Consider the following 18,934-nt stretch of genomic DNA (forward strand, 5'->3'; position numbering starts at 1 on the left):
AAATCAATTCAAGTTCTATTTATGAAATAATAATTTAAAATATTCTTGCAGAGTCTTCCTACATCAAGTAACTAAATTGCAGCCATGACACGAAACTTTGTCAGTAACCCCTCTCTTTGCTTTCAGGTTTCCATCACATTAATTTTTTTGCCTTCACTTTAGGTGTCTTTTATACTTTATTCCTGACACAGTTCTCTCTGATTTACAGTCAAAATGTTAACCTTGTCCCTTATTAATGAATCTGGTAAGACTTAATTGAAAATTTAACAAGCAAGCAAACAACTACTTGTGTACTTTTTCAGGCTTCTCTTCTCACTTGGGAACTGCTCTCCACATATATTTGCAAAGCAGTTCCCTTTACTATAGTATGTTAAACATGACCCAATGTTCAGCCATCTGCATGCAGTCTGCCTCTCACGCCACTGATTGTTTCACCATACACATCTGCCTCAATCTACTCATTGTTTCTCCTTTAGAGAATTTACAATCTAGTTATAAAACCCAAATGCAATCTTACCATTCTCTGTATGTTCAGCTATTAACACAACAGGCTTCCAATGCGTGACTGGGTCTTTTAGAAGCCACTGGAAGACAAATATCACAATAAATTCTACAGAATAAGAGGTTTTTTAGAAAGTCCATTTCTGTGTTATAAAACAAATTTAAAACATCATCATTCATATTGTAAACACGAAGTAGTAATGTTGATTTATAACTTTGAAAGGGCACAGCAATTATGTGTCATATCTTAAAAGTTCCATTGCTGAAATTCCATTTGATGTAGACAAACGGAATAATTCAGGTTGGAAGGGACCTCTGGGAGTCATCTATTTCAACTGCTTGCCAAAACAGATGCAACTTCAAAGCTAGATCAGGTACTCAGGTTTTTGCTGGTCAAGTTTTAAACAGCTGCAAGGATAGAAGTTACATAGTCTCTCTAATGACTTAGCCATTCTAATCATAGAATCATAGAACTATTCATGTTGGAAAAGACCCTTGGGATCACCAAGTCCAACCATCATCCCTACTCTACAAAGTTCTCCCCTAAACCATATCCACCAACACCACATCCAAATGACCCTTAAACACATCCAGGGATGGTGACTCAACCACCTCACTGGGCAGCCTGTTCCAGTGTCTAACCACTCTTTCTGTGAAAACATTTTTCCTAATGTCCAGTCTAAACCTTCCCTGTTGCAGCTTGAAGCCATTCCCCCTTGTTCTATCACTAATTAACTGTGAGAAGAGACCAGCACCAACCTCTCTACAATGACCTTTCAGGTAGTTGTAGAGACTGATGAGGTCTCCCCTCAGCTTCTTCTTCCTCAAACTAAACATTCCCAGCTCCTTCAAGCGTTCCTCATAAGATTTATTCTCTAGGCCCTTCACCAGCTTCGTTGCCCTCCTCTGTACTCGCTCCAGCACCTCGATATCTCTCTTGAATTGAGGTGCCCAAAACTGGACGCAATACTCCAGGTGTGGCCTCACCAGTGCTGAGTACAGGAGGACAATCACCTCTCTACTTCTGCTGGTCACGCTATTTCTAACACAAGTCAGGATGCCATTGGCTTTCTTGGCCACCTGGGCACTCTGCTGGCTCATATTCAGCCGCTTGTCAACTAGAACCCCCAGGTCCTTTTCTGCTAGACGCTTTCCAGCCACATTTCCCCAAGCCTGTAGCATTGCCTGGGGTGGTTGTGGCCCAAGTGCAGGGCTCAGCACTTGGCCTTGTTGAAGCCCAGACCATTAACATTAGCCCAATGCTCTAATCTATCCAAGTCTCTCTGTAGAGCTTCCCTATCCTCATGCAGATCAACACTCCTGCCTAGCTGGTGTCATCTGCAAAATTACTGATAATACACTCTACGTCCTTAGCAAGATTACAACAAAGATGTTCAACAGAAATGGTCCCAACACTGAGCCCTGAGGAACACCACTTGTGACTGGCCACCAGCTGGATTTGACTCCATTGACCACCACTCTTTGGGCCCGACTGTCCAGCCACTGCTTGATCAAACAGATCGTGTGCTCATCCAGGCCATGAGCAGCCAGGTTTTTTTATGAGAGTTCAATGGGGAACAGTGTCAAATGCTTTTTGGAGGTCCAGACAGACAACATCCACAGCCTTTCCCTCGTCCAATATTCATGTCATCAGGTTATAAACGGAGACCAGGTCCGTCAGGCAGGACCTGCCTTTCATAAACCCACGCTGACTGGGCCTGATCCCCTGGTTATCCTCTGTATGTCTGCTAATAACACTCAAGATGATCTGCTCCATGACCTTCCCTGGCATCAACGTCAGACTGACAGGTCTGTAGTTTCCTGGATCCTCCTTTCTGCCTTTCTTGCAGATGGGTGTCACATTTACTATGCTCCAGTCTATTGGGACCTCCTCAGTTAGCCAGGACTTCAGGTAAATAATGAAAAGTGGCCTGGCAATCATGTCTGCCAACTCTTTCAGCACCCTTGGATGTAGCCCATTCGGTCCCATAGACTTGTGTGTATCTAAGTGGTGTAGTAGGTCTCTGACCACTTATTCTTTAATTGTGATCACCTCATTCTGCATCTCCTCTGTGTCTCCTAGCTCATGTGGCTGTATATCCATGGAACACCTAGTTCTACCAGTAAAGGCTGAGGCAAAGTAGGTGTTGAGCACCTCAGTCTTTTCCTCATCCTTTGTTACTAAGATTCCCTTTGTATCCAATAAAGGATGGAGATTTTCCCCTAATCCTCCTTTCGCTGTTAATGAACTTACAGAAACATTTTTTATTATCCCTAACAGCTGTAGCTAGTTTGAGCTCTAGCTGTGCTTTGGCTCTCCTAATTTTCACCCTGCATAGGTTCACTTCATCTTTATAGACTTCATGAGTGACCTGTCCCCTCTTCAGGTCAAAGGTCAAAGACTCTCCTTTTGTTCCTAAGGTCTAGCCAAAGGTCCCTATTTAGCCAGGCTGGGCTCCTACCCTGCTTATTGGGTTTTTGGCACACAGGGAAAGCCTGCTCCTGTGCCTTTAAAACTGCTTTCTTGAAGTATGTCCAGCCTTCCTGGACTCCTTTATCCTTCAAGGCAGCCTCCCAAGGGACTTTGTTAATCAGTCTTCTAAGCAGGTCAAAGTTTGCCCTCCAGAAGTCTAAGGTGGCAGTTTTACTAACCCCTCTCCTTGTTTCTCCAAGGATCAAAAGCTCAATCATTTCATGATCACTGTGCCCTTGATGGCCTCCAGCTTTTACTTCCCCACTAGATCTTCCCTGTTCACCGGAAGCAGGTCCAGGAGGGCACCCTCCCTGGTCAGCTCACTTACCAGCTGTGTGAGGAAGTTATCTTCCACACATTCCAGGAACCTCTTGGAATGTTCCTTCTCTGCTGTGTTGTATTCCCAGCAGATGTCTGAGAGATTAAAGTCCCCCACAAGAACAATAGTAGGTGACTAGGAGATTTCTCCCAACTGCTTATAGAAAGCTTCATCCACCGCACTGCTTTGGTTGGGAGGTCTATAGCAGACTCCCACAGCAATACCAGCTTTATTGGCCCTAATTGTACATTTTATCTCATTAGAATGCCTCTTGCAGCAATTGTGACCAGTGTCTCCCATCCTTTTGCTATGCACCTCTGAGCAGAGTTTGACTGCATTGCTCTTCAGCAAATCAAAAGATAGACAGCTGACAACAGCAGTAAGGTCCCTCTCAGCTGAACAAATATATATGAATTTAAGGCTAAATTTTGTTCAGTTGCACTTTCCAGGACTAGCTGATTGCACATAAAAAACTGATGTTACATTCATGAATACAGCCTAATATGATTTCCCTGGAAATTACAGTTATGATAAGGTTAATTATATTTTTAAACCTGGTAATTTGCCATTCCCTTGTTTTTGCCTTTGCTAACAGGTTGAATAAAAGAGAAAACAAGGCCAAAACTCTGCTTATTACATGCAAAAATTTTCATGCCCACCATATACTTAGTACAGGTCAAGACCCATGGTTTTTCTTCCAAATTAGAGTGGAAATAAATATTTTTGTCTGTAAGCAGAATTCACTTTGTCAGCAGATGTCTAGCTCACTGAAAGATTCCTAGAAGTAACATTCTGCAGTTAATATTTATGGTTGCTCAAAAACAACAGATTAAACCAACTTAGAGGAATTTATTACTAAAAGATACCAAGTCAGCTGTGGCACTATTTAAACTATAATTTGTCCACACACTGTATGAAATATCACATAAAATATCAAGCTATCTTTTCAGCAGATTAAGTATACATTCAAAATTGTGGTCTATCTACACTTTCCACAAAAAAAAATACAGTTGGTATTTTTGTGCAAGGACAACTATATGAATACCCATAACTTTTTTTACCCTATACCATCATAGATGTTCACTGTGAATTTACTTGAGAAGAAAGTGACTAATCTAAATACGCTATAGAGAATGTGCATTGGCATGCCCTGGTACTTGCTGAAACAATCACATTTCCTGCCTTTTCCAGGTGTGATTTGTGTAGACTACTTCACTGACTTGGAAAACCTTTCCTAGCTCTAGGTACCTACAAGCAATGCTAGTCATAAAGTCATAAATACCTAGTCATTACTTCTCAGCAGTTGGAAATGTACTAAGAAAAAACGTATCAAATATTTCCCTATGAGGGTTGTCAAATTTTCTTATGGTTAAAAAAAAAAAAAAAAACAAGTTTAGGAAAAAGACACTTTTGCCTTTCTGTACATACATCGTAGCAGGCATTCATACCACCAAATTCTGCTGAAAGCAAAGCAAGTTCCTAGCACCTAAATTATAAATATTTCAAAAGGTAAAAGAAACATTTTTCTAAACTAAGGCAGGTTTCAAGCTCTTTTGCTCAACACGACCTTCACAGGGCAGTCAGCCACCACACTGTAAGGCAGAGAGTTACAGGATCACAGCCAGCTTTCAAGCCAATCAAACCATGGCTGTAATTTCTGCAATATTTCAAGCAGCTGTCTACTTAGACCCCACATCTCCAACATACTATGATTGCCCATCACCAAGGACAGTAAAAAAACCTGTTCTGTGCTGTTCCCTTTTCTACTGAATATAGGCAGGGAAAAGTGATTTTGTTTTTTAGGATTTTTCCCCCTTCTTGTCTTCATATACCTGATCACTAAAAAGTGAAGTAAAAATTAATTTATCAAATGAATAAATAAAGTTTGTTTTGCGATTGAAAATAACTGTTCACAGCCCTCCTTCAGCAAAACATAGGTCCTCCTTACATATTAACTAGCTGCTAACACCTTATCTGATGGTCTTACAATTTAAAGATCACAGCAGAAGCAGCTTTTCTCCGGTCATTCTTGCTTTCCAAAGAACCAGACATATATATTTATTTGGATGAAACCCCAAATGTAACTTGATTTTATGATTTACATCCTAATCTGGCTGAGTGGCAACATAATCATTACTCACAGTTATTCCAGTGTAAATACAAATGGATAAAAAAAATAAAAATAGTTAAAACAAGGACTACTGACCAGGAGATAATTCTATATACAACAGCTTTAATCATTATGCTATTGAATTGGCACTGAGGTTGGTAAGACTGCAATTTCCCTCCCCTTTCACTAGAATATAACTTGGTGAAATTTTATGCTTCTTATCTCAGCAGTAAATTCAACCAAATATCACAAACTGTGCATTTGATTTTAATTATTTTTGTCAAGACCATCAATGGTTCATTTTAAATGAAAAGCAAAGGCTATATGTAGAAAAAGAAACAAACAAAACCCAACAGTCTTCTGTTATTAAATCTCAACATTTGCTTTTAGAGCCAAAATTACTGATCTTAGAGCAAGATTCCAGTTTCACTTATATTCTGTCAAGTACCTGATGTAGATTGAATATTACCTGACATACACTGCTGTGACAGAATGATAATTTCTTCCTTTTTAATTAACGATTGGCCAAATTCTGGTTTATGGTGGCTCAATGTATGTAAGCTTAATGATTGCTTTTCTCCAATCAGCTTAGCCTGGTAATAATAAGTGGTTTTCAGTAATATGTAATGTAGTATTCCAATGGATATGCTAATAAATATTCAGCAAGCAACAATTTGTTTCTTAAATCAATAGCAAGTTACTTATTTCAATAGCAAGGCTGATAAAACCAAAATCAACCAGAATACAAAGTTCTCACTAACACCTTTTATAATAATACAGCACTCCTCCTCATCAACTGACATGTCTTTCACAAATGGCCTAAGCCATCTAACTGTCTTCCACATCATTAACTTTTTAGAAAAGAAAACATGTCATTTTTAATTCTCCAAATTACATTTTGCCCACTAAAGAATCTGTAAGCCATAACATCTACATATGCCACTTTTTGACCTGAAGATTCCAGCCAGACTCTCTCCATAAATGATTCTTGCCATTAGATCTTGTAAACTTCTTACTCATACCCATAGACTTTAATTTAAATAACCGTAACTTTAACTGCAACAAATTATTCCCTCCACAACTGCTCAGTTTTCACAGTATTACAATAACTGCCTACTTAAACCATCTTGACCACTTAATAATAAAACTGGGGATCAGGTATAGCATCTGAAAACTTTCTTTAGAAAACTGATATTACTTTATAAATACAAGACATAAGTCTTTCTTGCATCGACAGTACTAACACACTGATATATAGTATACCTACTCTAAGAATAGATTGTACCACAGATAATAAAAGTCAAACTACATATTTGACTTTTATCAGGAAAAGACATGAGGGATCTACTTCCCAGCTAAAAGAACAGAATAGGAAAAGACTTTCTGAGGTCACTGAGGCACAGAAAGTAAAGTGATTATTTAGCTTCTATGTCAGCACAACCTCCTTTGCAGTGTCCTACCTGCCAGAAGACAGATGACTTAGTACAGGGACCCAAGTGCAAACAAAAATAGAATAGAAATTGGAAGACTTAAGAAGGTCAGGCAGAGGTATTTGTAAAATGTTGTACAGTACTTTGGTCATCAGAAAGAAGCTTTCATAAAAATAATGCAAGAACCACTAAATATCTATTCACGTTACACCTCTCAGAATTTCGTGGGAAGTCTTCATAATTACAAGTACTGATTCAAATTCACTGCAGTTCCTTCAATAAGAACCTTCTTGCTGATTTTTATTTTACCTGGCTAGTTTTAGTAGTGAAATTTCAATACATGATGTTTTATGAATAGTAGGATTCATTCTGCACTATTTGAGATCTCTTTTATTTCCATCAACTGAACAGGACTGTATTCCTTCAAATTTTTTATTAATCAGATTTGTGTGAATACGCTGAAACTTGTTGAACCATCACATGAAAACATCATGGCAACTATCTCCTCCAGTTGTCTTTTCTGAACTCATGTCAGTCAGGAATACAGCAGTAGACACCACCTCATCAGCAGTACTTTGATTCTTCTTCCAGAATGTTGATTTGCACTAGATTTTTCAGAGCTCAAACACATTTAACCTTATACAAAAATACTTATCCATTATCAAAACTAAGGGATTTTGCTGCAAGGCCTGAACATAATCTTAGAGGAAGCAGTGACAGAAGCTACTTAATATCCTTCATCAGAATAGGAGATAGGAAGTAAGCTCTTTTTAAAACAAATTTTAAGTAATTTTCTATGTAAGAAGCTGCTTTTGCACTTAAAGCAATTATACTTCTATATACTAACTCACAAGAAGAAGACAAAAGAGACAATATTTCTTTCCTTATTACTGTAGCTGAGCTTTAAAAACATTTTTAAATATACTGCCCATTTTTATTTAGCTGTTATAGCTCAAAACTTAGAAGCACATTATCATTCAGAATGTATAGAACAAACAGCATTGGTTCTCAATCTTTTTCCAGGTTATATTAGCATAGCTATTTTTATTTAACGCATAAACACACATTCTAAACTAGAAATGGAGGAACACCTGGCAATCTACCCAGAAAGAAGGTTCCCACTCTCAGTCACACCTTGGAGAAGGTGTTCTCTCTTTACAGAAGTAATATAAGCTTCAAAGGCTAAAATTAGTATCTGTGAACATTTACAGCCTTGAATTTTTATCATTCAAAATCTAATAGCCCTATTTATATTGTAGTCATTGTTAACTCCTTTGTTAAAAACACTATTAACCAAGTAGAGAACAAGACTTTGCCCAAACTTTTATCTATCTAAAAAAACACCAAACATTCTAAATGTCTGAATTAATATGGTTGTATCTCCATTTCAAAAGCTTACTTAAATTTGGTCATATAGATAAAATATCCATTTTACATGCACATACTAATTTCACAATCTTGTACATGTTGCAACAACTTTTATCCACGTTAATAATGTTTGACTAAAAATAGGGTAAGATTTTACATTCAGGATATTAGATTTTCAGTATGGACAAGTGAAATTAATTCTAGAGCTACAAATCAATTTTTAGTAACATCTTTCACAACAACACCTGCATTTCTATGCAATAGAAACCAAATCACATATAGGTGAGTTGGCAAAAATGTCCACTAATACGCAGTAGAAGAGCACTATTTCCATTAGTACCAGGAAATGCTGTTGCAGCACATATTCCCAAGGACCTGCGTAAACTGTCCAGCCTACACTGTGATGCATACTGCTACAGCTACAATGCTGGTAGCATCCAAACTTTAAAGATTATAACCAGCTGGGAAAAGCCTACTCATCCTATAACTCATTACACAACATCTGATAAAGTTCTACATAACTGCTGGAATCTACCTCAGCAGAGCTCTTAGAAAACAAAAGGCCTGTTTCACCACCAAAGTTATTGAAAGATCAAGGTCAATCTGGCAAAAACAGGTATCCATTTATCTTTTAAAGGTAACATCATGTGCCACATTACTACATTCTCCCTTTGAAAATAAATATACGTATTTCCAAAACTATGAAAATAATACACTTCCTTTACACACATTTAAGAGATGTAAAGGCAGTATTCTTGAAAATATAATAATGGAAATTATTTAATTTATTGAAAAAAAAATCCTGTTTTGATTTTTAATTTATTAAGTCCCAGTAATATAACAGTATGTAAATTAAGCACTCAAGCAACTGATCAAATAAAGGATTATACAAATTTCCCTTACTTCTGAATCAACTTAAAATTGTGAGTTCAAAAACTGGACCATGTAACACTGAGCTCTCTTAACTCTGGTATCACTAAGGAACAATTCAAGCTAAAAGGAAAAACATTAACTTAAAACATCTTCTAAAAAGTTGAGGTAAGATTTAGCTATTTTTAAGACACTATACTGCAAACAAACAAATAATTATTTTCTACTAACTTATTCTCTCCATTGGTTTTATCTGACTCTAATTTTACACTTCTAAGGACTAATGCCAACCTAAATATATAGTGACTAAAACCAGCTATATGCACATGTGTGCACACAGTGGCTAATTTCATAGTTGTGGTTGTGATGCATAGTTACACCTGCCTCAGATGCAGAGATAGGGATGACAGGCACATGAAATGCTTCCACAAACATGCAGCCTTCATTTAACACCTTAATCAGGCATAAACACCACCAAGTGCGTGGGAGCAGACACTCATTTGTAATCAAAAGCCACCGAATGAAAAAAAAATAGTGTATTTCATCTAGAACTAGGTTGGACGATAGAGAAAAAACTTTTAGATCAGCAACCAATACCACAAGCATAATAAAAGGCTGATTAACCCTTTCTTGCAGTGTCCACTAATAACTAGTGTCCACTAGTAACCACCAATACTAACTCATCACTTTGCCTCAAGTTTTGGTTGTTCGCTATCTACTTACACTAGACTTAGCCAGTTGTGGCAATCCCAACAATTCCTTTTAAGACGTGATAGAAACAGCACTCACCCAGAATGACACAGTAGTTCTGATCATATGAAGAAAGCAAAGAGCTTGGACGGCACTGGCCTAGCTGCTATGAATTTGACCTCAGCTCTTGTTCTGCAAAATACCACCTTCCCACAACCTCATAGCTATTTTCTACTATGACTTGGAAAAGAGTGAATAACTGTTAAGCAGCCAAGTAGGATATGAAAGAATGTTTATATATCCATCTGCCTATCTCAGTTCCAGAACACTTTCTCATCTGAATTTCTGACAGGAACAGAAAACACAGCAGCTGATGGGAGACTAGCCTTCCCTCTTCGTGTCTTGCCCAAATCAGCCAAATCCTCTGAGGACCACTAAGAACAATCCATGCATATACATAGAATATTTATTCACTAGTCAGTTATAGAAATAATAGGTAAACAATCAAAATGAAAAGTATAAAAATATTAATGCACCTATACAGTAAGAGCCTCACGTACCAAAGGTTAAGTCTCAAACAACTCACATGGGTACAAAATCATATCCAAATACTATATCCTGCAAGTCTTAACAACACAATTAAAATCTTGACATTACAATAAGCTAGGCCAAAGCTCCTTCTAACAAACCCGTATCATGAAGCACTAAACAACTTAAAAGTTGCTACTGATATATAAAATATCCTTCAATATTTTCATACCAAAGCAATCTAACCGATTATTTTTACATTGTTTAACTTCCATTCTAGTATTCTTTAAGTGCTTTTTGAATTCTCTAGTCTGATTATTCAGGGTACTTTCCCAAATATTAAAAAAAACCCTCAGTGCAATGCATAAATACAATGTGACTTCTTCCATGTGAATTAACATAAACACCACCAATAACAGGCAATTTTTTTCAAAATAGACAAAAACCCTACAACATCTAAAATATCAGTAGTTATGGCCAAAGCTAAAGCAAAGTCAAACCAATCAATGTAGATGGCTCAGATAGTACCACAAACACTCAAGAAGTATAATAACAATGAAACTATTCATTCTGTTTTACGAACAGACATGTTAAATCTCCTGTTCAGTCTATTAATTACTAACCAGCCACGTTCACTGTTTTAAACAATCACCAGAGCATGACTTGAGAAGAGGGATGCACACACAGGCAGAATCAAACTTTACAAGCAGTCAGTAAGTGATCTGGAATTGGAGTCCATTTGCAATATCAGGCATTGCGAGCATTAATAAATTCATATTTGTAGCTAGATCATTTACAGAAAATCTATATGCCAAACAGTAAGACAGACCATAAGTAAATTTTAAGTTTCTAACAAAATAAAACTACATGAGAGAGTTTGCTTTAGGAGCTGGGAATGAAAATCATCATACGAATTACCACTACAGTGAAGAGGCAGGCAAAAAAATGGGACAATTAGAAGAGATATAATGGCAAAAAGGAAGCCAGATTACACAGCTCCCAAAGACAGTTCTGTTATAATCTACATATTGTGCATTTCACTTAGAAAACTAAAACCTTAAGCTAAAACTATCCAAGCATGTAGTATGAGTATGTATTATATCATTATGTCAGTTATGCACACTTTGACATTCCATTTCTATATTACATTAAGGCTGAAATGGAGCTTCTGTCCTGTTAAGTCTTGAATACTTTCAACAGCGAAACATTGCCACCTTTTGGCTCAATACATAGACCTTTCCATTAGAATTGTAAAACTTCCCTTTTTTTGCTACATTTGCCCTTTATAGAGGACAAATGAATTTTTGTGATTTAATTTAAAATTTTATTTATCAGCCAGATTTCTTCAGAAAAAAAAAATAATTGGTAAAGAAAAAATATTTTTGTCATATACATGAATGCATAGCCAAACAACAAGTAGACTCCATTAAGCCACATAATGTTTTCTCTATTTTCTCTCTTTATCTTACAGCTCTTTTTTCTTGGCATATTTGGTACACAAATACTCTTACATACATAATCTCACAGAGTATCTTACACTGCATTCCTTTCAAGTAAAACTTCAGTAATGCATTCCTTGAACACCTAAGTTTTGAAAACTGATTATAGGAATAACAATAATGCATTATTAAAATGTTTATGTTCCTTGTTTATATATACGCTTACAGTATTCTAGATTAAATATTAAGTACTAGTGGTTCAAGTTTTATATAAGCATATATTGAAATGTGTGCAAAATTACTTACACCAATGATACAATGTCCCCACGTTGTACATCATAATTTCGAATGCTCCAGTGGTTTAAGAGCACTACATCAGATGCTTGTCTTCCCCCAGGATTCAAAGAAGGCTGAGAGGGAAAAATAACAGCTTTAGATCTACATTTTCTCTATGTACTTTCCATCTAACTCCCATTCCATCAACAGCTGAAATCCATTAAAATCAGTGAAAATAGACCCAGTTGCATGAGAGGACCAAAAATCTGTAGTATTCTGGGGGATATATTTATTTATTAAGTGCTATCTTAAATGTCACTAATTTGTGGCAAACCGTAGTTCACATCTTTCAATGCACTACTGCATGCAAATTAAATTACACAGGATACATACTTACGACAAGCCTGATGAAAAGAAGTTACTGCCTTTACTGCATACTAAAAACAAAGGAGAACCCAGAAAAAGCAAACTTTCTGCAGGCATCTTACTGCTTATATAAGTATAAAGCACTAAAATTAAATAGTTGTAACAATACTAATCTCAGCACTCTTTGCAAAGAGAAATAACAAATTCTACACCTACGTGTAGGTGTAGCATATACTGACACTGCCAGTAAATGTTGGCCTTCCATCACAGGACACAAAGAAGCACAAACTCTCAAGAGAATCATACAGCGAAATAAAGACTCTTCACTAACCTCAACATTAAAATAAGCAAGTAATGAATTAGTACAGAGTATTAGGGAGTACATAGAACTGTAAACAATCATTTTGTGTGACATGGTACAAAATCCAGGGTAACTGGTTAATGCTGGCTCTGAGTTAACCTATCAGAAATGGCAGAGGAAGGAAGCAGCTCATCAGAGTATTGTATTCATGGTTTTTTGCATGGGTTATTTCAGCACAAATACTCATCTTATTAGGCAGAAGGTATTTTAAAGTAATCCACACTAAAATCTTTGATAGCTTATATCTTCAGTAAGCTTTTTCAAACTCTTCAAATACAACTACATTGTCTCCAAGTTACCCTGCAGATGACCTCTAGAGTCTAGAGTTAGGTGTCATATTTAATAAAGCAGAGTATTGAGACTAGGCAGCCCCTCATTTGTTGGTATGATAGCTGCAATATTTGTTAAAATCTGATTTTCTGTAGAAGATATTTTCAGTGTCCACCTAACAGTATAACTTGGCCCACCACACATACCACCAAACATTCGCTTCTGAGATTCCCCTCCCCAAACTGATGGTACCTTTGATGAGCAAACCAATACAGGTATAGAACTGAAACCAACCATTCTCAATACATGTATTAAACACTGTTAAATTTAATTGTATTTTTACTCAGAAAAACTATGCTTCTAAACCAGGATGGATACTTAGTATTTATTTTTAACTTTAAATACTATTTAGAAGCACTGATTTCTCTTTACTACAATTTATTCAATAATCTTTTCTTTGCTAGCCAGATCAGTTGATAAAAACCTTTTTTTAAATGGGACTAGTGAAAAATGAGGTTTTTAATGTGCAACAAAAAGTAATGTGCTGCTGTTCTCAGTACATGTAATTCACATGAACAGCGTGGAATATGATAGGGTTGGGAGGGTGGAAATGACAGTATTTTTAGCTTAACAGCAGACAAGGCTAGCTACATTTTGAGCTGTGGACTATATGGCAAATTTGTAGACATAGAATAATAGAATACTTTTGGTTGGAAAAGACCTTTAAGATCAGCAAGTCCATTATCAAGCACACTGCCACTGGTTCACCATTCAACTATATCCCAAAGCACCACATCTACATATCTCTTGAACACCTCCAGGGATGGAGACTCAATCACCTCCCTGGGAAGCCCATACCAGTGTTCAATTCCCCTTTCAGTGAAGAAGTTTCTTCTAATATCCAATTGAAACCTCCCCTGGCACAACTTGAGGTCATTTTTTCTTGTTCGTCACTTGTCACTCAGGAGAAGAGATCAACCTCCAACTTGCTCCAGCCTCCTTTCAGGTAGCTGTAACAAGCCACAAGGTCTCCCCTCAGCCTCCTTTTCTCCAGACTAAACAGCCCCAGTTACCTCAGATGCTCCTCCTAAGACTTGTGCTCTAGACCTTTCACCAGCTTTGTTGCCCTTCTTTGGACACACACAGCACCTCAATGTCCTTCTTGTAATGAGGGGCACAGAACTGAACACAGCACTTGAGGTGCAGCCTCACCAGTACTAAGTACAGGGAAACAATAACTTCCCTCATCCTGCTTGTTACACTATTTCTGATACAAGCCAGTCGAGTAAGCCTGTGGATCAAAGCAGATCACAGCAACATCCACAGAAATACAGTCCAAACCACAAGTACATTAACAGCCATTGTTATTTTATTTACTAGAATCTATGCACTGCAAGAGCTACATAAACAAAAACTTGAAGCTAACGAGTAGATAAATTATTATTACTTTTTATCAGAATTTTTCAGAATGGTTTTCCACCTTCACGGCATCTTCCACCACAGGTTTTTAGGTACAAATTCTTTACATATAAATTCACAATTTGTACCCATACTCATTGTACCCAGTGCAGGCACATAGGGGCCAAAAGCTACAAAACCTCCACAAAAAAACACTAAGACCTTCAGCAAGTCTTTTTCTAATGTAAATAACATAAATTTTGATTCCTTAAAAAAAGCAAAAAGTAAATAATTTAATACCATGTATTCAGAAACAACATACTCCTCATGACATTTTTACTAGTAGTAAGATCTCAGGTCTAGAAAAACTAAAATACAGCTTCTGAAAAAGTAGTCAACAAATAGGCTCACAAGTGCTCTTTGTTTTTATAAAGAAACAAAATAATACATAGGCTTCTTCCTTCCTCTAGCTTAAAGCATTATAACTTGTTTGCCCAAGTTCTTGGCATAATAGCCTGCTACAAATGAGACACACAGGTCTTAATTTAGAAGTCTGGTGCAGAAGTCACAAAACATTCACTGTTTCCAATTACTAACTAATCTAATGCTAAAAGCATGCAAATTGAGATCCCCAGCCATATGACGAAGCCTCAGAGGACATGAAATTCTCTAAGTAGGAGGGTAAAAGCATGCCCTTTTACTATAAATAATTATTAACTTGATAGTTGTCATGCTGCTAGTGAATACCAGAAGGTCACAACTTATTTGCGTATAGCTTAGGGAACAGAAAGAATACTCACATGAGCTCCCAGGCTTAGGTACAGTAATCCTAATAATAAAGTTATGAGGAACTGCCACAGAATAATTACAACTGCTATTATGCATAATGGAATAGAACATTTGCTGCTGAAACAAGTGTGCTTCATCAGAGATTGCTTGTCAGACTGCTTGCTATAATCCTTGGTATTGAACTGTTTGCAACAGAACTTGCATATAAAGTTTTACATACTGTGTTATCTTCCACCTCACTTGATAACAGTCCATTTGATTTAATGAATTTACAAATGTATGTATCTGGGGAAGGAGAAGGGGTTCCCTTTTCCACATCATTATTCATTATGAGTTTTTAATACCAGAGAAGTAATGAAACTCATGAGGAAAAAAAAAAAATCAGTATCAGGATGTCCATATGATACCAAACATGTTAAAATACACATCCAGCATTACAAGAGAAGTAAAAAAAAAAAAAAAAAAAATCACAACAGCCTATTAAGGAATCATAATGCAGGTTATTTGTGTAACTTATATTCCATGTTGTAAAAAGATTACAACTCACTTGAAACCCACTATTAACAAAATGCATCCATCTGTAAAATCTTAAGCAACAAAAAGCAACTCATGTGAAGATTTAAAAAACAGTCATTTTGAAAGAAAAAAAAGGTAATGAAACAATTAAAAAGATGTTAAAATTACAAACTGTGATAGTTCACTGTTATTCCCTACAGGCTAATACTCATATACATGAAAGCACAAGTGAAAGAATTACGACAGGTAGCTGAAAGCACTATAGAAACACAAAATCAGCTTGAGACAATGAAATGCATTAGGTCTGTCTTAACTGACTGAGAACATCTGTATTTTCATTAGTACCTTTATGCAGCATGCTTGCCAGGGTGTCAAAAGCATTGTCAGTAGCTACTGAGCACCAGTAAGGCTTGTTCCAAACAAAAACAGAAAGTCGGGAGGGATTGAGAAACAGAAAGCAAAAGCAGGAGAGCGAGCATTACACAGAGAGATTTATTACTTGCTTCTTGTCAGAACTTTTAATTTCAGGCTCAGCAGGAGCCACAATGATGAGTAAACAAAGCCAGCTAGATGTTTTAGAGGTCTACTACTAACAAATTATTGGGAATCATACCATGATATCTTCAGATTGAGAGAGTAAGATATTACTGGAAGCATGCAATTGATGGATATATGACTACGTGCTGACTGAGCTTCACTCTCCCTCATACCCATAGCTTTCAGATACATGCAATATACATCACTCCTCACAGAACACAGTAAACAGAAAGAATTGCAACGCAATGACCAGTAGTCCTTCAAGCTACTCTGCAAGAGAGGAATATATTCCTTATAGTTATGTCCCTGTCAGACTTAGTTAGGTGTCTAATAAATCTTAGCAAGGAAATTAGTATCTTATTAAAAGCACTAGGAAGGTGGTTTTTTTTGTAGTCTGAAAAACATCCGTAGGCATAGAAGTTTGTTTTAAACTTATATTTCAGTGCTACAGCCCAGAATAAAACCAAGAAGAGAATTATACAGACATAGATGCTACCCATACTTTAGTAAACAGCGGGAATGTTTAATCAACATCAAGGGAAGAGATTAGATTGGGTTCATGTCTCATCTGGGTTGCCATTAAATATCATGGTTTGGGCCTAAAACGAAAACAAAAAACAGCTACATGGCTGCTCACCCACCCACTGTAGGATGGGGAGGACAAAGGCCAACTAGAAGCTTGTGAGTCAAGGAGACAAGGACAAGAGTTCACTCACCATTTATAGTGATGAGCTAAACAGCCTCAACTTGGGGAAAAACAATATTTAATTTCACACTAATCAAACACACACGGGACACAGACAACACAAAGAGCAGTGCTTACATATATTACCCCACCCCTCACTTCTTCCTGAGCCCAAATTACTTTGTTCCTGATTTCTATACCTTCTTCTCCCCAGCGGCACAGGGGGCCAGGGGATGGCACTTAGAGTAAGTCCACAGTTTGTTGTTTCCTGCTGCTCCTTCCTCCTTAGGAAGAAGGATTCCTTACAGTCCTCCCATGTTGCCCCATGGGGCCCCTCCCATGGAAGACAGTCCTCCACAAACCTCTCCTTCATGAGTCCTTCCCACAAGGTCAGGAGCAAGCTACTATAAATGCAGGGGGACAGCCTGCCATCTTGCCGTGGACTGCAGGGGAACTTCTGCTCGGGCACTTTCTTCCTCCTTCTTGGTCACCAACCTTGGGATCTTCGGCCTGGCACTGCCTTTCTCCTCCCCAGCTCAGCTCTTCTTCCACTTGCTCTCTGCTCAGGTCTTTCATCAGCTCTTTCATATGTTAGTCACAGAGGATCATCTAATTGTCTCTCTAATAGTCCCGGTCCCTAAACCAGGAGGAGCTTTTAGTAGTTTATTACAGGAGCCACTCATTGGGCCCTCCCCCAACACCAAAACCATACCAGAAACAAACCAGCACAACCCACTAAATATATATTGCTTTTCCTAACCACTATAAAGAGTGCATATCCTTCTTTGTCAGGTTGAATAATCTGAGCAAATAATTTCTACTGTTTTTCAAATCTGCCATGGAAAACACACAGTCACCTGTATGCCCTTCGAGTATAGAAGCAACATCTCAGAAAAATACCACAGCACTCCTTAACACTTGAGACTTCAATTCAAAGGATACATAAAACTGAGGCCTTGACCAGGGGGGCTCAATAGACTTGTGGAATAGGGAAACCTAGAAAATTGCAGCTCAGATACTAAGGTAAAACTATCCAAATGAGAATGAATGTCAGTCAGAAAACTACACCAGAGAGACAAACAACCAAACAATGAAAGTCAATGTGGCATGCTAAAAAAACAACTCCTCAGAAATTAAATGCTCAAGTCATCCTAATTTAATTTCATGCTCACTAACAGCAACAACCCTCCCCGCCACGCACCCCTCCCTAAGAAAAAAACACAGCACCACGCCAAAATGATAAAATCCAAGATTCATCTGCATCTTGAATGCTGCATGTGGCTCTTATGTGGCTCCAGATCCCAACAAATACAAAAAATAGGGAGATAGAAAATGTGGGAGTTGCATTAATCTGCCTGATTTTATAGTTATCTGGATCTGGATGCTGTGATATACATTTTAATGCCTCCTGTCTGAAGACAGTAAAATGAGAATGAAACTGGTTTTCCCAGTTTCCCACTCCTCCCTTTGAGAGCAAATTCCTGGCTCTGCAACTGTAAGCCCTGAGATTCTCCTACCTTTCATTAGTCATCAATGACATTCAGAATGACATTCATCAAAAGGGCAAAGGTAACTTATGTTACACTTAACATCTGGTCTTGTGTTGTAGAATTACTGGGGTATGATTATTTTACTTTGGTCCTTGTTCTTGAGGCAAGAACTGCCTTCTAGACCAGCTGAGGCTTCTTGGCCACCTTGCCATTCCTTCCTCCCCAGCGCATGCTTTTTATAGCATTAAACACAAATCAAACAAGCCCAGGTTACAGCCCAAGTTTTGTCTGCATGAAAGCTGCACAATTCAAACTCCAGCAGCTGGTCTTGATTACTGTGAAACCTCTCTTCAAGGTTCTGAGCTTATCCAGAAAATCAGAAAAGAAGGCTTGGCATCCAAGAATCAAATCCTTAGTTTCTGCTAGTTGGAATGTTGTAACATTGGACGAAAACAAATGATAGTTCTCTACAGTGATACCCAGCAATATACAGTGCATATGATTTAAAATGCAAAGTA

At 37.5% G+C, this 18,934-nt stretch overlaps 1 protein-coding gene across 9 annotated transcripts in view; it reads right to left on the reverse strand.

The window, feature by feature from the left end:
* The window catches only part of IMMP2L (inner mitochondrial membrane peptidase subunit 2), a 435,181-nt gene that overhangs the window by 402,672 nt on the left and 13,575 nt on the right, over nucleotides 1-18,934 (reverse strand). For 7 of the 9 annotated variants that reach the window (XM_051618060.1, XM_051618042.1, XM_051618070.1 and 4 more), the window contains exon 3: nucleotides 12,035-12,138. In XM_051618060.1, the coding sequence (XP_051474020.1) occupies nucleotides 12,035-12,138 (104 nt within the window). Of the gene's footprint in view, nucleotides 1-517; nucleotides 585-12,034; nucleotides 12,139-18,934 lie in introns of all 9 variants that reach the window. The other 2 variants (XR_007889369.1, XR_007889370.1) reach the window with 1 other exon arrangement.

This window comes from Apus apus, chromosome 1, assembly GCF_020740795.1.
Source record: "Apus apus isolate bApuApu2 chromosome 1, bApuApu2.pri.cur, whole genome shotgun sequence".
Classification (NCBI taxonomy): domain Eukaryota; kingdom Metazoa; phylum Chordata; class Aves; order Apodiformes; family Apodidae; genus Apus; species Apus apus.